Source organism: Apteryx rowi, unplaced genomic scaffold (assembly GCF_003343035.1).
Source record: "Apteryx rowi isolate R43461 unplaced genomic scaffold, aptRow1 scaffold_504, whole genome shotgun sequence".
In the NCBI taxonomy this organism is placed as follows: domain Eukaryota; kingdom Metazoa; phylum Chordata; class Aves; order Apterygiformes; family Apterygidae; genus Apteryx; species Apteryx rowi.
In genome coordinates this window covers 439,767-466,173 of record NW_020450766.1, presented here as the reverse complement: position 1 = coordinate 466,173, position 26,407 = coordinate 439,767, and the positions used below count along the sequence as shown (strand labels likewise).

Sequence of the window (26,407 nt, the reverse complement as noted above, 5' to 3'; positions counted from 1 at the left end):
GCCTTTCTGCCTCAACATTTTCCACGTGGAGAACAACAGAGGAGAGCCAAAATAAGCACAGCTGGCCTATTTTCCTACAGAAGAAACGTTATTTCCTGGCACTTTCTACTTACATGATAACTAAAGGCTATTTAGATAACCATTTCCCTGAGGCGATGAGATCTGTTAAAAGCAGCTCACAGATTAACTACTTTTTACTCATTACTGAGGTGATTTTCATAAAAATCATCTGAAAATAAAACTTGATGAAAAAGACTGTTCCCTCCACTAACAATATATATTTGCCCTTTTCATTATTTGCTTCTAGTTAGGCATGCTGTTTTCTTGTTGGATATTTTTAACTGGACAAAAGCACAGTAGCACTGAAGATCTGATTACTATTACTGCAAACCTATGTGCTGGAGATAAACACATTAGATGTGACTGTAATCACTAGCTGAAAGGTTAGGGAGGGGCACAGTTCATCCACCACTTAAAGACAATGTTGGCTAGCAAAACTTTTGGTTCCTGAAAGATCTGGGAGTCCTTCCCATTTTTATCATATCAGGATCACCACTACCTCATAGTTTGAACAGGGGTAAGAAAAAGGAAGGAAATGAAATAAATCTGTAGTTCAGAAAAACATTAAGACCCAGTTACATATAAAATGAGGAAACTAACAACTAAGTGGATTAGCAGAAAGATCCAAATTTATAATCAAGATAACATTCCCAATCTCAGTAATTAAGGCACAAACTTTGAAGTTGCTGAGTTTAATTTCAGACATAATTGTGACAGGAGTTTTGTATGGTAAGCAGAGATGAAGGTATCATACTGCACCTATACAACACCAGAAAACTGTAGAAAAATAAATTTTTTGGAAAACTGCTAAAAGGAAAATACTGACCAAAGGATGAGTGTCCTGTAACTTTGGTATTTCTTTTAAAGATGGAAATAATAAAGAGAGAAAATTGCTGGGAAAGCCTGAAGATTTTGATAATACTAACAATCTGATCAGCTTTTCAGATGAACTAATGCCATGCCACATTTGCTGTGCTTGACTTGATAAAAATGTGGAATAGCCTAATGAAGATTCTTTTGAAATGTGGTCTTTGAAGAAAGCATCCCAGAATAACTGTTCAGCAAAATTTGTAATTAGTATAACCTATCAAGGAATCTGCTCTTGCAAAATCACAGACTCGCACAAGCATTAAGGCAGGAGCAGACCTCAGGAGGTCTCTGGTCCAACCTGCTGCTCAAAGCAGGGCCAGCTCTGAGGTCAGACCGGGTTGCTTGGGTTCCCCAGCCTCTCTGGGCAACTATTACCATGCTTAATAAGCTTGATAGAAAACTTTTTTTCCCCCCGACTTCCAGCCTGAACCTCTCTTGTTGCAACTTGTACCTCATCTCCCTCCCTCCTGCCATGTACCACTGTGAGAAGCCCAGCTCCATCTCCTCAGTGACCTCTCATAGGCACTGGTGGGGGCTGTTTGGTGCCCTGAAGCCCTGAAGTTTGGTTCCCCAGGCTGAACAAGCCCAGCGCCCATGGCCTCTCCTCACAAGGCAAGTGCTGCAGCCCCCACCACCTTGGGAGTCCTCCACTGAACTCACTCCAGTTTGTCCACATCTTTCCAGCACTGGGGGGCCCAAAAACTGGACACAGTACTCTAATGAGTGGTCTAGTGAGTGCCATGGAGAGAGGGATAATCATCTCTTTTGATTTACACTTCTCTTCATACAGCCCAGGATGCTGTTGGCTTTCCTGCACCGCTGGCTCATGTTTATGCTGCTAAAGACTAGGCTGTATGATCACCTTGGGGAAGACTCAATAACTGAAGTACTCATGTGAGTAAAGAAATAGTAGTGAGGTCCTTATTTTTCATAAACATATTGAGAAGTGGAGACAGTTTGGAAACAAATTGTTTAACACTGTGCTTATATTGGGATACACATTAGACACTGGAAAGGGTCAACAGAGTGCTTTGTGGGGAACAAAATGTTTTCTCTAAATGTGCATTTATGCAGACATCATACTTTGGCCTACACCAGTCTAAGCAGGGGTAGGTTCATTGCAATAATAAATAGCTCACCCCTTTATTTTGGCATTAACTAATCAAACAAACAATGAATTGAAATAACTATTACCTCGCAATCAGAGAGCATCTCATGGTTTGTGGGCTCTACATGTGAACTTAGTTTTTTGGTTGCTTGATTTTTTTATGTATCTTCTTCATGAAGACAACTGATGATAAATCTGAAAAGGAGGAGTTTCCCTTCCCATAATGGCAGGAATGACCTCTGCATTCAATTTATCCTATCTGTTTGATATTTAAGTACATTTTTTCTCATTAAATGTTCTATAAGATTTTATAGGTATAGATAGTTGACATTAAGAGTGGAGCTGTATCACATTGTCAGACTTGTATGTCTGAATCCGCAGCCTTGCAGCCATAGCTAGAACTTTACTTGAGTGTTTCCAGCTCCGTAGCCATAACCATAGCCCTATTGATAAATGTTCCACACTCTGTCTTCCAGAAAGACTATGGAGAGCAGCCACAGACCCTCTTAAAAGAAAGCACACTGGGCTGAATTTCCTGTGGCTCTTTGGATTTGCTGGCCAATACAAAGAAGGGGCTCCCTGAGTAATGCTTAGCAAGTTTTTGTGGTATGTATGAAAAATGCCTGAACTGTAACTATTATAATATTTATACAATTGGTTATAAAGGACTAGCCTGATTCCTATATTAAGAGGAAATGGCTAGCTCTACAGGTAAGCCTGACTGTCTGTCTACGCCAGCATTTTGTGTTAGACTGGCCAGTAGTGGAGGCATCGGATAGGGGAATTACACTTTCTCAGAGGACCTCCTTAGCTAGCAGCAGTCTGTGGCTTAAGGTCGTCCTGAGCCTGAAGTGGTGATGTGGTATGCATTTTTGTATTTTTATTCATTTTCTATTTTTTCTTCAATATGTTTTTCTTCCATGAATTAATCTAACTGTATTTTGCACCCATGAAATTTTTTAATGTCTACAACATTTTTGGGCAAGGTGTTTCAGAGCTTAACAAAGCCTCCTTTCAGAGCTTAACAAATACTTCCTTTGGTATCGTTTTTTTGTTGTTGAACAAAGTAGAACAAAGAATGGGAAAGATTCTGATACCAGCTATGTTCACATAAAGTTGGAGTCAATCATATTATAAATCTTCCATGCTGTGACAGACATTAGAATACAGCTTAGGAACCAATGGATTCATTAAAAGCAACCTATGTATACAGCACAGCTCCAAATTAATGGAAAGTTTCTACTTCGTTGGAAGCACAGATGGTCTCACTGCATAGAGAAACAGAGTAGGAACAATAATGCAGAAGACTATCATCTTTTTCATTTTGAATAGAACTATATTTTGTTAACAGCATGAGGAAATTCAAGTTCTGTCATATAATGTACAGAAACTGTAGTTTCAAACATGTTTAAGTCAGCTCTTGCCTAAAGGCTTTTTATTTCAAGTTAATTGGAATATCTTGACAGCCAAATGAACCATCCAACCAGCTCTTGACTTTATTCCTTTCCTGAGTTTTTCCCACATAAGAAGAGTTTATATTTGACTTAGTTATTTTAACAGTTAAAGAGTAAACACGATGTACCAAGTAAATAAGAATGCTAATTTAACTTTAATATGTTTCTGAGTTAAAAGATAACTAGCTCAATGGCTTGAAATTTGAGCAAATATCAGTGATTTTTCCTGCCCGTTATGTTTTTCACTAGCAGTCATTAAACCTCAGTAATTAGAAATGTATACTTCATTTCATTTACTGCATGTTTTTTCATATACATTCTTTTTTGTATAAAAAAGTTAGATTTCCTATTCCCAAAAAAGACAACAATTGAAACACAGTCTTCATGTAAAATTATTTTCTATGAGTATTTTAACTAATGTATTCATGCAGATAATTGCCAGCCACAACAGCAAATGCTGTGGCGTGATGAAAACTTACATTGGGGATGCACTGTCAAACATCCAACAGAGTGAAGGAAGCATTAATTAGTCATCATTTTATTATCATCTACTGATGGTGAAATCATTTCAGTGTTTATCCTTAATCAAAATTGCATGTTGAAAGAGAAATGCTAAACAAAGTGGTGACTTTCAGTCTACCACAGAATCACAGAATCACAGAATGGTTGAGGTTGGAAGGGACCTCTGGAGATCATCTACTCCAAACCCCCTGCTCAAGCAGGATCACCCAGAGCACCTGCCCAAGATTCTGTGCTGACAGATTTTACTCTTCTTTATCTGAAAGTAGTAATGGCCCAGGAATACACAGGATTCTTACAAATTTGTATTAGTAACACCTAAAGTCAAAAAGTCGTAAGCATGTGGAAGCTCTGTTGACCTACTTGTGACAAAGTAGAAAAGCTCTTACCTTTCCTTCCTTGATTTTAGTTCCAATTATTTGTCGCCTTTGTTGAATTATTTCAATGAGCTGGTCACATTCTTCCATCAGCTTTGTTTCTTGGCGGGATGCGTTTACCTACAAAGCAAACCTTTTTCATTAGCAAATCTTTTAAAGACATTTTCATTTTTCTTTTTCTAATTTAAAAGTTGTAATTTTTAAAATATAGGTTTGGGCATTTTTTACTCTGTTCTGTGTACAATTTATATGTTATTTTGCTCCTCCCATCTTGAATTTTGTGAAACACTGATGTCTGAGTGTTTTGTTTGTGCCCTTTGTAAGAGGTAAGACTAGGAAACAGATACTTATCAGCTATTTCTAACTCAAGTAAGATATACCTGGTCCTGTGAGGTTTGAGTGATGCCAGTTACAGCTGACATGAGAGACACGTAAAGCTCTTCAATAGGTGCTTAACATGTGACGGATTCAAACCTAACATAAGACCGAAGTGAATACTAATGCATAAAAGACTGCATTAGACAGTCTGTCTAGTACAGTATCTTGCCTCTGACAGCTGCTAGTGCCAGCATCTGCTAGCAATGCATGTTGAAAGGCCAAGCATGTATGATCATTCCCATGGATATTTTCACAACCTCTAACACACATCCTCACAACAATTTGCAGTTCAGAGTCTTCTTGAACCAGACCCGATTTCTACATATTTAGTAACCCTCATAAGACTTCTCTTCTGTGAACTTACTCAGTCCCTCCTTCAGCCCCTGTAAACTTTCAGCATCCCCACCATCGTATGGCAATGAGTACCACAGCCTAACTTGCGGCTGTGTGAACAACTATCTTCTATAGTAGATTTGAACCCGTCTCCTGCCAGCTGCACTTAATGACTCCACATTCTCTTACTGGAAAGGACAGTGAATTACTGATACCTATCCACAATCTCTGTGCCACTTGTGATTTTACAGCTCACTGTTTTATCACTGTTTGTAGGGCCTATTTTCCACACTGAAGAATCTCACATGATTCAATTATTTCTTGTATGAAAGCCTTTCCACACCTTTGATCATCCTTGTTTCTCTTCTCTGAAACTTTGCCAGGTCTACTATCTTCTTTCTGACATGGGGAACAGAACTATACTAAGCATTCAAGGTGCAAATGAACTATGGATTCATACAGTGGTATGATCTCTATTTTTGTCTTGATTCCTTTCATAATGATTCCTAATATCCAATTTGCTGAGCTGAATGCTTAAAAATATTGTTTATTATTGTCAGTATCTACCTAGAGGTTTGTGAAAGATCCAAGTTACCAAAGATCCAAGTGGTACTGCCAAGTCATGTGTGTTTGACTCATCTTTTATTATTATTACTTTTCCTCAGCAATGAATCAGAACACAATAGCTGTGCTTATGTACCTATCTGTAGTATAAGTATACAAGCTGCTGAAACTGTTCTTCAGTGCAAGAAAAAGCTGACAAAGAATATTAGCTTTCTACGGAAAATGTTGACTTTTTGTCAAAAAATAATAAAGTTCAAAATAGAAAAATTTTGGTTCCCAGCTGAAAATGTTTTGTTTCTAGGGGAGACTGAATTTTTCAATGAAATGTCAACATTCTGTATGACAAGAAAAATGAACTTCCCCACCAGTAGTGTGTATAACTTGTATGTACATGCAGAGAGACAAAGGCAAAAAGTTCCAATCATATCTAGAATAAGGAAAAGTAAAAGGAGTGATTTCAGAGCTGTGTTTCCATACCCACTTTGCTCAGAGGTTTAAAGAAGCCCTCAGCCCTAGCCAGTTACTCCTAGAGCCATGCCACCTTTTCCATTGTGCTGGCAGAGCTACTGGTAAACCAGAACAGGGAACAGTTCCAGGTGAAGAATAACCATTTTTCCCCTTGGTTATTTTCAGCTAGATGAACCCCTTGATCTGCCTCAGCCCTCAGCAATATGCTTAAACATGTATCTACCTGTAAGCACATTACAGAGCTCATTAAGATTAAGCAAATGCTTAAATATCTAAATTTGGGCCAGGGCCAATTTTACAAATATCCATCTTACGTGAAATACATTGTGCCCTCCAGGGAAAAAGGGGGTTTGTTTTCAAAGCCCTACGTTCATTAAGGTTTTGGATTATCCTTCTCAAGCTTTCATAAAATTAAAGTTTAATCACGTATTTCACAGGCTTAAATATTAATAAAGGTATCAGGATTATATAGAGAAAATGTACTTGTTCCTGGAAGGGCTCAGATGGTACTGAGGGTGCTGGGCAGCTCTGTGCACAGTACGTGAAGATGTAGAAAGCTCTCCCACCATGCAGCTTGAGGTGCCTGTTTATCTGCTTAAGTTAGCTGTTTACTCTGCTGGGCTTCCTGCCGTGGTCCCTAAGGAAGGACTAAGGAGCAACTCGGACTCAAAGACTCTGGTAGAGCCTACCCAAGTGCTAAGGGAGCCTAGAACAAGTCAACACATCAGGCTTACACAATGGCCGAAAACTGGGTTGTCTGAAGACTGTCCCTCCTGTTCCACCCTCCCCTTACTCACTGTATTTTGGCATGGACCTCTGCAGGGCTGTTTTCAACAAACTTCTCAATGCACAAGTTTCCCTTGCCTCTGACTCCTGTTTTACTAGTGGATTGAAATCCCATTAAGGAATGGGGAATTCCAGTTTGCTGCAGTCTAGGGCAACAATCATGTTCACTATAAATGGGTGCAATTCTTTTTATGTATGTCTACAGTGAAGCTGACTTATGCCAGAGTTGACTTTGGCACTTAATTGCTGTAGCACTTCACAGGATTTTTGACTAGCTTCCACTCAGAGTGTTATTTCTATCACCATTTATATCGTGGATTCATTTTTTCTGGCAGATCAAATTAATTTTGGGGGTAACTGTCACATCACAGAGAGTTACAGGAGGGTTAAATCAACAGTGTTTCATTTAATGCTCAGTTTGGTTTAAAAAATAAAATGGTAATTAACATTTTAATTTAAAAAATTCTAGACAAAGGAAATCAAAATGCTTGCAAAAGCCTTTGAATTTCTTACTCACTGACTGCAGACTTTTTTCTTTGAAATCTGAAAAGTATACTCTTTTATAAACTTTATTTGAAGACATTTCCAAATTCATAGCTTTCATGAGTTCATTAAAAATATTCCAAAATTATTTGAAATGCCCGAGCTTAGTATTAAAAAAATCATTTAATTTGGGGGACTTTTCTCAAGTTGAAATACTCCTTAACCAGATTTTGAGCCTATAAGGCCTCTGATTCAGTAATAACTTTATAATTAAGCATCCGCCTAACTTTAGGTTCACCATATTTGCAAGGGCCCTGAAGGGACGGACTATTTGGGAGATTAACATTGAATATTATTTACTTGTATATTTCTGAGGAATCAGACCACAGTGCCACAGGCATGAAGCAGGGCTCTGCTATACAGGTGCTACAGAAATACCAGAGTAAGACTCCGCCTTCTGCTCAAGTCCTTTGATGAACGGCAGTCTTAACAATAACTTCCAGCTGGGGCCAGCCAAGGAATGTGAGTTCTGTCTGGTGAAAATATTTGAGGTTTTACGTTCTATGTTTTTCCACATTAAAAACAATGCCTCTTTCCAAAGAGCTCATTAAAAGAGACTGAGAGCCACGTTAGAAAAGTCTGGAGACTGTGCCACTCACTTTGGTTGTGAGAGGCTCTGAATCATGCAGAGAACTGGCCTAAGTCTGGGCTTTCTACATCCCAGATGAATGTCTCTTGTTTAATCCGAGATTTCCATTGCCTGACAGTTGATGCTGGACTTGGGACACCTTTCTGTTGAAAATTTCACTGACATCAATGCACTTAGTTCTGGCATCAAAATAGTTCCTAACAATCTGTGGCAGACCTACTGCCAACCTAAAGCTTTGTACTTTGTTGGTACCATTTTTAAAAACCTGCTCTTCTGTGCCACAAAACTGTTTTAAAACTGACCAGTAGGCCTTGCTGTGATTTAGCAAAAATGATGACATTTCCTACCACCAAACAAGAAAGGACTGATTCTAGGCATTTTGCTTTTATGGGGAATTTATTTCTATTTCTGTAATATCTGATGACCTCAAACAGGCAATTTAATGAAAAAAGAAAAAGTCAGGGGTCCCTCCAGATTTTTCCAGACAGATGGTTAGGGACTGCTGGGCTGAGCCTCAAGGAATGGGTGTAGAAAAACAAAGAAAAATGGGGGTTCCTCAGATGTGACAGGGAGCAGGAAACCACAAGCTCTCCCAACCCAAAGGGAGAAAGCAGCCAGCTGTTTCCAGCTCCACAAGCTGAGAATGTCTTTGGAAAGTGCTCTGCTCTCTGAAGAGGCTTCCTAGATTTTCATCTTCAGAGACCTGAGTTAAATTGCAGCTTAGGTCATAAGAAAATGAATGTGGTGGTTTCAAAGTCCCCAGCAGATGTCTGGGAAATCACAAAATTGCAACACAGCTAGCAGCTCAAGGTTACAGCTGATCTTCTCTGCTTAATTCAAAGTCAAAACAGAGTGTCATAGGGCTAGGTTCACACCCATGAAAAAAACTTATGTAACTAATATACTAAAATCAAAGGATCTTTCAGTGTCTCAGCTGAATTCCCCTTGTAGGAGCAAAACTCTCCCTCTGTGATTCCTTTTTGGGTGAGGCAGTTTCGTCTGCAACTGGAAATGCCCAGTGTCCTTCTTTGAAAAATATTCCCCAAATGAAGAACAAAATTAGACACCCTAAATTAGGGGTTGTCTGGCTTTTTAAGACAATGCTGTCTGGGATAAATTCATCAAAAACTTTGGTGATAAAGTGATTTTATTCACTAGTCCTTCACTAGTTATGCAAAATGAAAGAAAGTGGATTGTAGAAAAAGTTTGATGTTTGGAAAGTGAGGTATGCCATTTGAATTTCAGCTTTATCATTTAAAAATGGTCTCAATGCCTCAAAAAATTATTTACTTTACAGACATGGCCATACAGGTAAAGAAGAGGCATTAGCTTTTCTTTATGGGACTGAGGTTTGATGGTTATAGAATTACTGTATACTTACAAATAAAGAAAAACATCAGAAAAGCAAATTGCAATGATTACACTTAACACTTAACGCTACAACTGTAATGTTATTACCATGTGTTTCTCTCTAGATTTTGGGCCTGAATTCCTTCTTACACCAAACTCAGAAATTGAGGAAAAAAATCAAAACACAGAAGGTAGTTAAGTATTCAATTACTGATTACACTTAACGACTGTTAGGTACCTATTTACCCTAGAAAAACAGCTTTCTTCATTATAGAGATGTGGAACCTACTTTCTGTGAGAGCGCCTAAATGAATTACAGGAATACGCTCATCTAAAGATATAGGTCTGTTTAACTTTTAATTGCGATGCGTGATTCTGTGAACAACTTTCATTCAGAAAGTCATTATACATTGAAGTCACATGTTAACCTCTCCCATGTTTCATTTACTCATTTGATGGAAATATAGTGGACAATGATTCATGCACAGCAATGAAAGCATTTCTTCTCTTTCTTTTTCTGGATGGCCAAGCTGAATGGGAGTCATGGATTCCAACACCTTCCGTTTCATATCCCTGTTGTTTGATATTACGGGTTACACAATCTAGACTTCTGTAGAGCAAATGCAGCTTGGAAGAAGCTTTTCTCAGATTTCATCTAGTCTAAGAGTAACACTGATTTTATCCATTATGACAAGCTGTGCCTTTGGAAATACGTGATATTAATCAGCTTGCCATCTGAATGACTAACCTATAACTCCTTTATCCTAAACCGGTGCAAGAGGAAGGAATGGTCATCTCCCATTTCAACTGTACCAGAGGCTTTGTTTTTGTTTGCATTCCACATTTATCTCTAACCAGGAGACCTGCATTTAGAGGCAGTCTCAGAGCAGGTTAAACAAAGGTCAGTACAAAAATAAAGCAACTTACTCTGGCTACCTAGGAATTTTGTGAATGAAGAATTGATTAGGCCAGGATAGCTAAATACTTTGGGTCAGACTGATAAGAATATCTGCCCTCATCTTGAATAAAGGTAAATCTTTAGAAGTTTGAAATGCTCATGTCACTTATTAAAATATTATTTTTAATTCTTTTGTCCCACTGTGCTTTGTAGCAGATTGTTGGGTAACTAACCAGCAAAAAAGCCCAGCACTCTTCTAATGACATTTACAATCTCATCTGAAAAAAACCCCCACCCCACAGAGTTCTCACTGGAAAATAAATTATTTTCATAAGAGTACCACAAAAAATACATTAAAAAAATCCCAAACTCGGACTGTTTGGAAACTTTTGATAAAGACCTACTCCAGATATAGTTATACTGACAGCTGCAAAGTCTAAAGACTAGCCTTGCTTCAGTGAAACAAGTATTGCTTTTATAAAACACAAACTCATGTTAAAACTATAGATGCCATTTTTCAGGGTAGGAAGGCATACTGGAGAAAGGATATTCACTGAGTGACATACCACAGTTTCACAAGTGGATTAAACCAACTGCTCCAGCGTCACATTGCCAGTAAATAGGTATTCCCTGTTTTCCTTCTGCCCAGAGAAGCTGGTGTGGCCGCCTGGGGAAAGGCTCAGCTGAGCCCCCGGCGACCCCAGAGTGGCACAAGCCCCAGTACCAGCACCCAGGGACCAGGGGGAGAAACACGGCTGGGAGGGCAGCAGCCGAGGTGAGGGGACTTCGAGGTTTAAAATCAGGTTACGCTGTGAAACTAATCCCTAAGAGTGACGTGTTTTTTCAAGATGCAGTAAAAGGGCCACGTTAATAACTTCTTTTGGGGGGGTCATTATTTTTGTCCTTCATGTTGGTCCATTCTCTGAACTTAAAAATGGAAATACTATTTGAATTATGTTTACTTGTTTTTTGCTCTGATTTTGTCTTTCCTGCTGACATTAAGTCTTTGTTTCATGTTGAGCAAAATATTCTACTTGGTCAGTTTTGTTTAAGGCAGAAAAACAAAAACAACTAAATAATCACTGAAGTTCAAAGGACTGCTGAAGACGAAGCCAGTGTCCTTGTACCCACCAGTTCAGTACTTAAAACTCTCATCTAGAAGCGTGCTCACTTGGAAGACTGATGCCTTTGGTCTCGCTGCTGCTCCTATTAGCGTTCAGCTATTTATATTAGGTAAAAAAGGAGAAACTCTGAGCAACTCATTCCCATAGAAGTAAATACCTCAAAGAAACAAAGAGTTCTAAAAAGTAAAAACATTTTGACTGACAAGTTATATTCCCTGATGGCAGGCCCAAAGTGTTACCTGCTGCATTAGTCAACCAGTGATTAAGAGTGAAATAAACCTCATTTTCTAGTCTAAAAATAAAGTTCTGCAATGAGGCAGGAAAATCAGACAAACAAGAAAGCGAGCACATGTACGTGTATAGGTGTGAGGGAAAGGGAGAGATGGAGGGAATGAGAACTGGCTTTTTAATAGGCAGTGACAAGCATTGCTATAAGTTTATATACAATCTATGTAATATGAACCATAATTATGACTCCAGTTTCCAGAAGAGTTGCCAAACAGTTGTAGATGCAATAATATATATTCCAGCACATGCTTAATTTGTACATTAAGTATATGCATAAGTGCTGCAGTTCTATACATATATATGACCAATTAAACATTTAATTAGTCATTTGTGAAAGCAATTAAATGATTCCTTAGGCAAATAATATTTGACTACTAGGCTAGGACTTACTGGGCATGCAATTGAGGACATCCTTTAATGAATATTTATCCCGAGGTATCCATACAGCCATATATGCAGCACATTCTGTCAGCTTTTACTTCTGAGGTTTCTCTTTTCTCTGAGGTTATGCAAAATTAAGATTCTGACTGGAGCTTACCTGAGATTTTCATCGAATAATATCAGCTTTTTACGAGACTGGAAAGAAATCTAGAACTAAAGTAATTTTAAATCAAAAGTAGATCATGACATATATTTCAGCTAAACGATGTTAACAAAGTATTTCTTCTCCTCTCTCTCATTAGAAACTGTCCTAGGAAACAAATTCTGTAAACCTTTCCTTAGGGTTTTATGCACTTCATGAAGTTTGGTAGTACTAATAATTCTCAATTTCCTTCAAGTCATTTTTTTTCTATTTCACAAAAGAAAAAGTGTCAGTTTCTTCTAGGACTTAAATTTAACAAGTGAATATAGCTGATGAACAAGTATCTTTGTTAAAATGGAAGATACTGGGATAAAAGAAAAAGCAGCTTTTACTGGAGCTACTTTCCATGTTATCTGCCCTGTATATTTCATGGTGATGGTAAATATAATTTTAATCCTTTGTCCCTTTCCCACTACCTTAAAAAAAAAAATAGGTTCCTTATTCTAAATTCCACAGTGTTTGGCTTTGCATGACTGCAAAGGCCATTTGCCACAGTTTAGGCACCAAAATTTACATATAGGCTTTCCAGCTAAATATTCCTAATGAGAACTTCTCAGTTTACCAAGCTTTGAAAGAAACTGTCCCAGATTTCAAGCTGAGAATGAGAAAAAAAAGGAGTGAGTACTGTGAAAGGTAATGAAAGCACAGTACCCACTTGTTTTTGTTGTCACGAATAAAGCCTCTTTATTTTTTGACAGTGTCCTCAGGAACTTTGACAGCCTAGTTTTAATTTTGCTGTCCCTCAGATAAGAGAAATGCTACATGAATTTCATAGAAAAGCAAGGATGGGGACCACATGGTGTCACAAAATTTAAAGAAGCCCTTCTGTTCAGGTAGCTGAAGTCTGACTATGTATTTGAATTTTCATTATTTAAAATTTTCCCATTTGGCTTTCTTCTTTTTGATCAGGCACAAAAAAAGGCAATAGCAGGCTTTTTCCAGGTGCTGCCATCTTTTCTCCATCACTTTTGGACTACTCTTGTTACAGTGATTTAAAACATGTCTGATCTGTGACACTGTTCAGTATCTGCACTAGTAGAACAAAGGGTCTTTCAGTATATTGCTTTTTTCGGATGATTATATAACATGGCTATAAAAAACACACTTTGACACACACACAAAATCAATTTTGACTGGGAACTCTATGCTGAGATTCAGCCTGTAGCAGATCTTTAGAACCAAGCTAGAAACCAAGCATTTCCATTTAAACAGCAATGGATGCAGCAGTTTCAGGGTTACACAAGTATATGAAAATGTCTTCACTTCTTTATATAACCAAAAATGATTTTGCAGCAGTGTCCAAAATTTGCTTCCTATGACATTTGGTGGATTGAAAAAACAAAACAAAACAAAACAAAAAGACTGAGATACAGATGTTATGAAACTGTCTACAAGCAAAACCTATTTCCTTTCCCCTCCCCCCAGAGTTAATTGCTCCAATTTTTTCCCCAGCTGAGCTCAGATTATGTTTCTGCATAACAGATGAGAACAGCTTCATGTTATTGACTAAATAATAGATTTTTTTATCCTGTACTTCCCAGAACAGACGAGAAAAGAGCCCAGATACAAAACTCCAGGAGCCCAGTAAAAAGCAACTGGCAGAAGAGCCCCATGCTCACGTTTGCACCTTCTGCCATTTAATGTCATGATCTGAGACATGTCTGCAGCAATCTCATTCATTCATAGAAGCAAAGTGTCTTGGAAACTATGATAAAGAAGCAAATTTACTACAACACAGCAGTTTGGAAACCTGTGACTCTAAAACCAGGGGAGAACCTAAGTGCTTACAACATTCAATCCTTTCGTGATTCAGCTAAGAGGTGGCTAAATCTGAGGCTGTGTAGGGCCAGGAAAGCCATGGAAAAGCCACAAAAGACCCCACTGTGATGCACAAGGCAAACTGCAAGGGTCACAGCTGGCCCAGGAGGCCACGAGGGCTGTTCTGCCAAGGCCCGCGTGGCAGTTGTGCAGGGGAGGTAGGGAAAAAGACCACCCTGCCAGCAGCATGGCACGGCACGGCATGGCGGGAGGCACTGGGCACCGCAGTGCTGACATCCTCACCCCTCTAGCACACCTTGTGAGAAGGACAGACCTGGCAGTAGGCTGGAATTACCGTGGGAATGTTATCACTCAGAGATTAAAAATTGCCAAATCCTATCAACCCCAACTTTACGAGTGTTTTGGGAAGATCTGCCCAAGGCTCTTACAGGAATTCTCAGGTATTCACATGGACAATTTGCACAACACATTTCTTATGAGCAAATCCCTGCAGTCTGTTTTCACTCAGAGACCCAGTGGGACTCCGTCTGAAGTCTTTACTTCCTCAGTAGAGACAGAGGGCTTGGACCCAGAGTATTAGTGCCAAAGCATCAATGTTTATATTACCTCCTTTTCCCCAAAACTGCTTACCCTTACAATAGCCCCAGAACTAAGTAGCTGCTTTCCTGACACACATGGATGATTTTGTGCACTTGATGAGGCACACGCCAAGTAAGTTCCAAGTCAGATAGCTCTGTAACTGGGTCAATGTCTGCAGAGCTAAGCAGAATTTAAAGATAAAAAAAACTCCAGGACTGCTTTTAATGCTTTATTTAAGTTCTCCACAGATACTGAGATGTGTGAATGCTATCAGCTAGGAATATATATATATATATACACACACACACACATATTTAAGATTAGTAGCCATTTTTATTGAATTTTCTCAGTTTGTGGAGAAAAATATATTTTACCATATGAATCATCTTCCTGAGCTTATCATTTGACACAGTTACCCCTAACTGCTTTCACTAAATGAGACTTAGGAGGAGACCTGGCTCCCCAAGGCCAACCCACAGAGCCGCCCTGGCTGTCCCGGGAGAGCGGGTGCCCTGCGAGCAAGCCGTGCTCCTGCCACCTCTCACACGCCGCAGGCTGCAGAAGGCAGCGGGCCCAAAGGCATGGGGTTGCAGGGCTGCCATCATCTCTAAGGAAGGCAAACAAAACGTTTCTGATTAACAGCCTTTGGATGTTCTGCAAAGGCAGGGAAGGACAGCTGGGATTACAGAGCAAGGGAGGAAGGAAAGATGAGAAAATGAGTGTAAAACAACAACAAAAACTGTCAGGGATGAGTCTGAAACATAAGTAAAACCAGCATGTTGGTGTGCTCCTAGCAAAACAAAAAGTTTTGGGACGGAGAAGAGTGTTAGAGTCTGAAGCATTCACTCTTCAGGATACTATTCCCATTGAGAAAACTGGATTTTTAAAATTTAGCAATACCATAAACTAAGTATTAGCACAGTTTGTACTTTAATATTAGACATGAAATCAGTCAATCAAACATTATAAAATGCTTAGTAATATCTCTGCTTTCCTTAAAGCAGTAAAGACTATAAGTTCTGCTTGATTTATTCAGATATCCCCGGAATCGCCCCCAAGAATACAAGACTGAAGTGGACTTCTTGAGTCTCTTAAGATCAGATCCACCCCAGGATAAATCTTTTCATAAACTGATAAACTCCATCTAAAACCAGGTAAGATTTATGCCCCCATTACTGTGATGAAAGGCAGTTCCAGAGCCGCCACTCCTTTACAGCTGGACGTCTTCCAGCTTCCAGAAAACAAATACTCCTGACTAGCTCCTGCCTGTTAATGTAAGTGAAAAGTGAAAAAGTTTCTCTTTCAAAAGAGTATAAAAGTTTTTAAAACATACAGTGAATGGGAGTTGGCCTTTGTTATGGCTGAAGTCCCAATAGCTTGATGTGAAGGATGTATGGTAAATAATTAATTTGCAGTAAAGTCAGTTGCTGGGAAGCCATTAACAGCTCACTTTGTTGATGAGAAACAGTGGCTCTATGACAACATTTGGCTTGGCTGGCTAGGATTCATTTATCCAAACGGCACACAGCCTATTTGTTGTTCATTTTCAGAAACATCAACTTCTGCTCTGTATCAGAAGCCAAAAAAAAACATTAATTTTTCATTTTTCATGTAATATTGAATGTTTTGGTTTCTGACATGACAAAGGCTCTAAAAAATGTTAATGTTTATTTCTATTTTCTACAAATAAATGTTAATGAGCATAACTAACTTTTTAGGTTATACATTCCTCAATAAAAACTTGGGAACTTTATCACAAGGAATAATATTTTCTTTTCTTCCTTGTTTTAAAATGTTCAATATATTTAGCATATGAAACCAAAACCTTTTTTTTTATCAACTGGTTTTAAATCAAAAAAAGCTAAAACAATGTTAAAAGGACATTATTAAAATGATTTAAAATTAGATAATTTTGTCAGATATGTAATAGCAACATTTACAGTGCACTGTCTACAGTTTTACATTCTTGCAGGTTTTACAGAATAAATTTTACATCATTATCTGTAATATATTATGTTAGAAAAAAATGAAAAAGACCATTAAGACCAGCAAAAGCATTCCTATAAAATTAACTACCTGTTCAGTTTCAACTTTTTGATGAGTTCATATAGCAACACTAAGAGTCATTAGAAACTTTAGCTTTTCTTTTCCTAATATATTGTAATTTTAAATTTGTAACATTAATGTTACAGTAATATACTGTTCGCTTCATTCGGTTTCCTGATTTGAGGTGAGCTCCTGTCAAGAAGAAGCATAAAGAAAAACAGTGTAGTGAGCTTTTAAATATATCCAAGCCTCAGCTTCTCTAATGTTGGAGGCATTCACATCATATTTGAGGTTTCAACTGAGTTCTGAAAAACAGAGATAACTTTAACATTTACTTCAAGATCCTCAGTTGCCCAATATTTAGCTAATTTAAATGCTAATTAGACTAATTATGTGAATAAAACGTGGTAGGAATTTATTAACAACTTTGCTGCTATTGCTTTATGTCTAGAGAGAGTTTTTCTAAAACAGGACTCAAGGGACAGTAGCGCATCTGTTACCAGTTGAACAAGCTGGATTTTTGTAATATTAAACCTTTGAGTTCGTAATATAGTGCAGAATGCAAAAGAAATGGAGGAGCGATTTTAAATTTTCCAGATCTAGTGCATCTTGGATATAGGCCACTAATGAAGAGGAGGCCTTATGCTTTCCTAAACCCATCTGCTTCAGGACTTTTGCTCTGAGTTTTACATGCAGTAGAAAAAAACATACCTTGTCTCTGTCTCTCATTATCTACTATAGTTGATCTAGCTGATGTTAATGCCATTTATATAAAGAACTTACACCATTTACCTCAAGTCTAATATTGTGGATGGGCTTTTATGCTTTTGTTGAGCCCCACAAAGTCAGTGAGGCTCCACAGAGGTGACGAGCCAACTAAAAGACAGAAAAATGGATGGGATGTTCTCCTCGGAAGGACAAGATATCTTTTTGCTGCAGAATTCACCATTGCCCTAGTCAAGAAGGTACTTAAGCAGATGCCTAATTTTCAAGATATGAGTTTGAACCTATTTGCAAGCAACGGTCACTCTTGGGCTTAATTAGCTGACTGAATTTCAGTCTGAAAAAGGCAGAAAAGAAGTAGTCCTATGGAAAACTTTCATGGAAGTTTATAGGGATGAAAAAGAGGCTGCGCTGAAAAGCTGGCAGACAGCAGGAAGGAATGCCTTTCTGCAGCTCTGGCAGGTGGCGGGGCTCTGGCAGTGCGTGTCAGAGCTAACTTTCTATTAAATTATATCAGTGTTTCAGAAATTCTGGTGTTAGGCTACCTTCCTCTCTCATATCCCCTGGGGCTACTACCTAGGTAACACTGATGAAGAAGCCTGACTCCCTTTCACATGTATATGCAACCGTACTCAAAGTGGAATACCATGAAAACTTTTCTATACAACACTATTATTTAATGCTGCCTGTCTGCTAGGCACATACAGTGCAACATTCTCTGAATAAACAAGGTTGCTGTAGGAATTACTATGTAGAAGCATGTCAGCCGGCAGTATTGTAATGCAAACAGAACCCAACCATTTCTCACAGGAAAGTAAGTTTTCACTTTCTCTGCTAATTTGAGTAGCAGTTAGTTGTTCAGCTGAAAATACCTTTTCTCTGTGACTGAGTCTGAAGCTTGTTTTATTCTAAATCAGCAGTATTTATGGTGCGTCAGCTCCTCTAATTCCTGCCCTGTTAACTTTCCTGTGTCATCTTAAATTGAGTTTAACAATTACGAAAACTGATAGCACTGCAAAATGATGAACTCAGTGTACTCAGTGAATCCAGTGTATCTGTCAACAAGCATGCATGCCTCGTGATTTTGAGCTTTGCCTCCTCTTCCAGTGTTTCTCAGCTACAATTTGCCTGGAGGTGGGGCTGAAATATTTTGTAGCCAGTGTCACCTGAGACTCATGGCTGAGACTGTCAACAAGGAGAGCACTGGTGATAAAGTTTTGATTCCAGGGGGATGTTTGTACAACACTACCGACAGAAAGTATAAACTTGTGCTGTCCTTTGCAAGCATTTTTTACGATGATACAGAAGCTGCTTGTTCACTGTGGTTTTGACTTCACTGACCTGAGCCTGACCTGACCAAGGTATTGACAAGGTCTTGCAGCATGGCAAAAAGTAGAAAGAAAAGTTCTGCTAAAATAAAGTCTGTTTTAGGCTCTGTTCTCCTCCTGTGCCAGCTGCCATGGTTGAACTAGTCTGTGATTATTTTAATTTGCATCTAGAGTAGCAGTCCCCACAGGGCCATCTAAAATATCCCCCAGATTTGGGGGGGAAATCTGGATTCCAGCCCCTGTTCTGCCAGAGATTTTCTATGACATCCTCAGGCAATTCAAAGGCCTGTAGGTACCTTTCTTCTTCCGAAGATAAATGTATTTGATTCCTGACTTCTGAGTCTACGTATGTTTTTAGCTACTTAATTATGCTGAAAAGAAAAAGTCCCTGGCAGACAGAAACCTAAATATCTTTGTAGATCTAGGCTTTCCTATATCTCTGTTTTAAGTTTCCATCTGTAAATATTGTTCTACCTCACAAAGGAGCGAGGAAGATAAGCATGTTGCAGATAGTGATGTGCTCAAGTAGAGCAGTACTGAGGGCCATGCAAATATTAAATCATAACTGAAAGGGCATAGAAAGGAATGTAAAGAAGGTTCAGCTGTATTAAGAATAGCATTTATCAGAGAAAAGCCCCAAACCAGTTTACCACTACTTTGATTCAATTTTGCACTTATGTTTTTGTTCAAAATTTCCTTTTTGAAATCCTGAAAGCTCAAACTTCACATAATTCAGGTTTCAAATATTTTAAATGGAGCTCGTACTCACTTCAACATGTTGACAGGTTTGAATGAGTTTCGCCAAAAGAGTTTCTAGTTCAGTATTCCTCTTAATAAGGTTGGTGAGGTTGCTCTCCAAATTTTGCTGTCAAAAAGAAAGAACACATTAATGTTTTGGAGAATTTAATATTTATGTAAATAAAAGAAAAAAAGACTATATTTTCAGGATCTGAATTTTGTAATTCCACAAGTATGAACAGGTAACACTCATTTTCATGTGCACCATTAGAAGCTTTGCATATGTATCAAGAATGGCAAAAAAAAAAAAAAAAGAAAAGCATAAAAGTTCATGATAAGAGTAAGTTCACTAGAAAATAGTTTCTAAAAACCTACTAGAAGCTAGATTAAGCAATTAGTTTTAGCTAAGGAGGAGGAAAAAAGGTATAAGGAGAACAGCAGGGAGCTTAAAAATATTTTACCAAGAAAAGGTGGTTTATTTTGACTGGGAACACTTTGCGGCTCCTTATTCCCTGCTCTCAGTCTGTCTTCCGAACTTAAAAGTCTGTGGCTAACCGAGGTCTCTGAGTATGCGCCTCTCCAGGGTTGTATCTGCAGGGACGCGGTGGATGGGTCACCTCTTCCTTCTTGGAATTCACAGTGAAGTGGTTGGGGCGGGTCCTGGGGAGGGTTGATCTAGCTGATCTAATTCCCTAGCAGGATGTTCAGCAGAATTATATTTTTAAATAAAGAATTATAAAGAAAAAGCACTTTAGATGCATAAGAATGAAATATTAATCACTGGATTGTGACTTCACTAATTGTTCTTGAGAGAGAACTTGTGGCTGTGTTTACCAACTGATTATGGCTGCAATAATATGTCTTTAACTGTGGGGCCTTGGAGAGCTTTCCACCTTCCGGATCTGAGGCCATACCCTGGCCGCTGTGCAACTGTATATCAGATTGAGATCTAGAAACAAATGTTTTGGCCTCCTCCCCTCCCCTCAGTATCCACAGGAAGGAAATCGGAGCACATGAGTAAGGAGAGGGCTGCGAAGGCTGTGACCCACTCCCAGAGCTGACAGCCTTGGGACAAGGACTACATAATGCAGTGTGGAACTCTAACTCCCCACTTTTTACTGTGAATCTCATCATTTTTGCTGCTTTACATAAAATTCCATCCTCTGGAAGCACATGGACATGAAAGAGTCCTGTCTCTGCATAAAATGCAAAGTTTCCACAGAGACGGAAAAATCTGCAAATCTAACTCGAATAAATAGAAAAGAAAAAAGAGCATGGCATTAAAAAGGATCCAGACTGTAAACACTCTCATATTTCAGTAACTTCAGGTGCATGCATTTCTTTTTGAAAATCCTGGGGACTGCTCATGCGAGAAGTTTTTCCTCATAGTTATTTACCTCTTTAAGTGTGTGAGACTAGTCCCTTGCTTAGTATTGCTGACAGGCTGGCTGACAAACCCTGCCTTTTAATTGTACTTTGTCCTGCAAGTAGCTCCCAATAAAGCAATCTAGAAAGTATTGAACAGGAACGCCAGAGCTGTGCCCCGTGTTTCTCTCCTCATAAGGGCTGCAGTGTCTCTGCAGAGCTCTCATTAATTTTATTCCTTCTCATCTTTTATTAATGGACTTCCTTTCTCCACACTCCTACTTTTTCCCCCGATATATCTGTTACATGCCTTAAACCCCTTCAGCTCACCTGATGTTTCTCATCCTTTTTTTTTTTTTTTAGCCTCCACACTTACCACCTCCACGTATGCCTTCGATCTCCGTGTGTGTGCTTTCTGCTGCTGTTACTGCCTGCCTATTTCACGCTGCTTCAAAGCACACTGTTCTTTGCCCTCCCTTTCTGCAGCCACGCAGTCGGCTTCCTACTCGCTCCTGCACATGGCTGCAAATGAATGAAAGCTGGCAGCATTTCATTGCTGAACCATACACGCTTTGGCATTTACCAGAGCTGATGCTGTAAGTGTTTGGGGGAGCAGTCAGGCCCGTTCTGATAAAGATAGCGCAGGATTCTGATGCCTTTATGTATATAACTCTTTCAAGAAACACGATGGGGGTTTTAAGCACATAATTTCAGCATTTGCTTCCCAGCACAACCGTTCCTATCATGTATCACAAGCCACGGCTGTAAAAATACCTTCTACACTGCATTTATTTTATAGCCTGTTAAAAACAAAGAGCAACAAGAACGGGCATTCTTTACCGAACAGTTTGAGCTGTATCTTATATTTCCACGAGCTGTATTGTGAACTATCATTTAATTACAAAGGCATGTTTAGTTCACTGTTAGAAGTCCATTTGTAGAGCTGAAACTCACATGCAAAGTCTAAATACCATATATACTTACGATATCAGATAACCTCCATCTTTAAAAAAAAAGGTTGTTAAGGGAATCCAAATGTGAAAATACTCTTGAAGTGATATCTATATACCTTTTTCTTGCCTGTGTATTCATTCTGTAGATGTTCTAATAAATTCTTGTATCACAAGATTTCAAATGAAAAATCTAAGTTCTTGATTGAGATTGCATAACTTCAAATGTATTATGGGACACAGTTAATGCTAACAATCGGGACATACACACAATGAAGAAAAAATCTTCTCAAAGCTATTACAGAATATTGCAGAGATTTTAAGTAGCCTGAAAGTGTTTCAAACTAAGTCCACTAATATGTGAAGAGAAAGTATTCTCTATGAGACAGAAATTTATTTACCCATAAATTTATTTCAAATCCTGAATAAAGAATATAATTTTAGAATAACTTTTCTTCCAGTCAATAGCAACATAATCCCATATATATTATTATGGTTTCAGATGGATGCCCTGATGTATTCTGCATTTTCCAATTGTGAAAATAGAGTTTAACTACTAAAAAAGTGAGTTGCCTTATTAAAAATAGAGTTAATGCACTCCTACGCTCTAGGTCCTTGAACTGTGTCATTTTAAAATTGAAAAGCTTGACATTTTGTTTCATTTCAAATTCCAGTGCAAGGGATTGTTTTTTTCTTAGTCAAGATGTATCAGAATTTTGTTAAACTTTTGTTTAAGAACATCAGTTTATATTAATACTTTACTAAATAGTAAGAACCTGGCAGCTGTTCTCTGAAATTAATGTCAATCTTTTCAGTTTCACTAGGGCAAGTACTGATTCGCAGCTCTTAAAGGTGGCCTGATTTGCAAGTTTTAAAGGTCATTTAAAGATTCGATCAATTTTTGCAGCATGTTTTCCTTTCAGCTAACCAGGATTTTCTTTTGGTGTTTTCCTCTAGTTCTTTCCTCTGTTCTGTTCACATATGGGTAATATAGCAGCACTCTGGCTATTGCATGATAATATTCACCAGAAGCAGATGTCAAGTCCTGCGCTCTGTCTATACTCTGTATAGGAGTAGCAGGAAAAAGCCTGAATGACCTTACTGGAGGTTTAATTTCACAAATAGTTCAACTTGCTCACAGACTTTCCAAAGTGTCTTAAACTCATTTTACATTGATACATAAAACTTCTTAGCTTGTGTAAAACTTGAGCTGCAAATTTGGAGCTCTGGCCTTTATGAAAAATTGATCCAGTGCTCAAGATCAGAATTCCCAGAATAGTGAGTTGTAACAATAGGATTTAAGTCTGGGGAAAGTGTACTCTCAAATATAGTGTACATGTAAAAATGAGTGCCAGAACTAAGCTTATTCAGAGGATCTTCCTTCACCCTATCTCACCTTCTGTGGCCATTCTCACAGGTGAGCAAAATTACAACTTCAGTTTTGGAAACTTTCTAGATAATTCATAATTTCTTAAATATTTCCACCTTTGCTTATCTTATCTTTTTCTGCCTTTTCTTTTTTGGCACTTGCCAATTTTATTTCTTATCTATCTATTCAAAACTAATCTTAGAAATGCAGGAGCTGTTTTTTAAAAAGAAGGATAATAGTTGGTGTAAACATTTGCTCTCCGGACAGGCCTCATGCATGCTGATTTGGTGGATGTGAACTGCTCTCAAAAGCTGAAAGCCAGGTTGAATGCTTCTGCACTTATCTATGTAGTCTCCGCCTGAAATTCCACGTGTGCTTTGGAACTGCTGTTAACACTATCTAGTATCAGGTGAAAGGAATGCTCACCATCCGTTTAGCATGGTCTGACTATACAACATAAATATTCCTATATCTGTTAATATTAATAGCGTTATCTGACAGTACCGTTGGTTTATTAGTAAAAAATATTTTGAGCTAGTTTAGTTTCTGCCAATATCTTTTTTCCGTATTTTCTGAGTTTCCCTAATCAGATGGCCATTGTAATAGTTAATTTCCATCTTCTTGTATAAGTAGTACTACACACTATAAATGGTAATATATAAATTTACTTTTTTAAAAATTATTGCATAAAACTCAAACCTTACCATTTCTAAATGCTTACAGCAGCCTCATTTATGGATTCAACTATTCATTTAATTCATTGGATATTTTTAAACTGAGGTCTTGTAAGCGCTTTCTGTCCTATATTGAGGCAACTTTGTAGCTAAATGTAGGAAATCACTGAAAGTCATTAGGTACTAGAATTTCTGCTGTCCTCATAGATCTGAACAAATCCAAGGAACAGAGAATGGTTTTATTGCTTTTATAAAACATTTATAAAAAGAGTAATTTTGTATAAAATTCTGTCTAGTATGAACTTATATAGATAGATTAGGAATTCATGAAAGGAGGGACCTCTAATAGTCTTATTGATGGATAGAACTGTGCTGGATCCAAGACTAAGCAGTTAATCATGTGAATCAGTAGAATAACTGCTATCAGCTGTGATATATACTGTATAACTGCAAAAGGTTTCCTTCTTCTCTTCTGTTTGGAGCTATAATATATTATACTCAACATTTATGTTCATCATGAAAAATAAGTAGGTGTCTTCTACTATGGTGTTGTTACCTTTTTCATTCAGCTCAGTCAAACAATGCAACCCAGAAATATGGACATTTTTTCTGTTTATCAGACTGAGGTTCTGGCTTCCAAGTCTGGTTATTTTAACATAACAAAAACAACTAACTCAGACAAACAACCCCCTTTAAGCAAACAGTTCAGAATAAACTGAGTTAACTCAGTTCTACAGCTTTATAACAATTGCATTAGACACAATAGTGTTGATACCAGGTCAACAAAATCACTTACTCTTGCAAAGAAGATATTTTTTCAAAAAGCCACTGTAAAATGGGATTATTTTCATGGTGAATAGGGGGATAAATACAAGTACATTGAATCACAGATATGTAATTGAAAAGGACAGTTGAGGATGATGTTTCATTTTGACTCTGCATGCCTATAAAATGGTATGATTCAGAGACTAGAATCTGAAGCTAGAAAAATTCATGCTAAAAATTAGGGGAAGGCAACTCAAGACTGGATGTCTTCTTTAAGCTGCCCTCTAGCTCACACTGAATTCATGATCTTGTTGCAGTAATGATCGTGTGAGACTCATGCCATGGTTGAAGTGGTAGGTCAAACTAGATGATCATAATGGTCTCTTCTGGCCTTTAAATCTATCAGTCTATGAAAACCAAATGTGAACCCATGCCCTTTGCCAAATTAAGAGTCTCATGCAAAGCACTGCTTGTCTAAAATAGGAAGGTAGCATACAAAGATAGTCCTAAACTACTATATGGGTTGAAAATGCTGTCAAAATAAATTAATGTAGGCTTCCAAAGAATAAAAATGCTGAGTGGTATTCTCCTGCTTTACCTCACATCAGAGAAAACAACAACATCCTTGAGAACTTCTCTTCTTCTCAGAGGCATTTTTCTGCTCCATAAAAAATGTCTGTTCAAAAGGCCACAAACAGATAACATATAGGAATCAACTATAATGGGATTTTAAATCCCATTTAAAAGGGAGCTTGAAATAAAGTCACTTTCTTTTGCTTGTTAAAAATATTCTTTTCCCAGCCATTCCTAAATATATCTACTCCTTCCCACTCTCCCCTTAATTAAGAGCTTCCTCCCATTTATTCTTCTTGTTCACTCATTGGAAGACTTCGAGAACTATTCCACAGAAAGCACAGCACCAGCTGAGATGCAAATGCTACCGGTCACCACTTTGTAATAACAGCATTCCCCACCATTTACACAGAATGTACTATGATCAAAGCCCTTTGGCAGCAAACATTGGCAGCAATTTGCAGTTCCTTTGCTCCTGGTGCAGAACTGACCAGAATATGGCATATTTTGAGGCTACTGGCTGACTGGAAGAATAGTGCACCTTGGGGAGCCTTCTGGACTTACAGGAGCCACAGTACAGTGGAAATTATGTACAGTAACTATTTAGGTTTCTGGAGAACCACACCCATTCTCCCATTATTTCTTTACAAATGGTCAAACTTAAACAGAGATTATATGTGTTCAGACTTGGTTAAAGCTTGTAATCAAAAGCCATACAGTTACACAGCAGTAAGACAGAGCTTTGGGATAAAACACCACAAAGCAGAAGCATGATTATATCCTACTTTAGTCAAGCTAGTAGGGTTAACAGAGCAGTGTTGACATGGCAGAGCAGTCTTTAGTATATGGAGACTTCTAGAGATCATAAATACACACCCCGGTTGCTAGCAAGTTGCATCTTCACTGCGACTGTTTCTCCTGCTAACTCGATGAAGTTACGCTTGCACATGCTCCAGTTATGTTTCCAGATTGTTATGGTGACATACCCTATGAACCAGGCCTGTTGCCTCCAGGACTTGTGTCTAATCTATTAAAAAAGTTGCCAATCAATTCCAGAGGAACTGCCAGAATATTAAGAATGGTTTTGAGCCAGGTTTTGGGTGTATTTGAATTTAATGTGTTCCTTTGGTGGTTATTTGAATGGACATGCCAGGTGCACATGGAAAAACCTAAACTAATTTTTATCCTATGTACTTGTCCTGAAACAGATGACTACTCTTCCATAG

The 26,407-nt window shown here is 38.2% G+C and overlaps 1 protein-coding gene across 1 annotated transcript in view; it reads right to left on the bottom strand.

Moving 5' to 3' along the window:
• Positions 1 to 26,407, bottom strand: part of MID1 (midline 1) — a 101,903-nt gene that overhangs the window by 25,557 nt on the left and 49,939 nt on the right. The window contains exons 2-3 of the mRNA XM_026079915.1: positions 19,517 to 19,612; positions 4,401 to 4,508 (exon numbers count right to left, since the gene is read on the bottom strand). Of these exons, the coding sequence (XP_025935700.1) occupies positions 4,401 to 4,508; positions 19,517 to 19,612 (204 nt within the window). The remainder of the gene's footprint in view (positions 1 to 4,400; positions 4,509 to 19,516; positions 19,613 to 26,407) is intronic.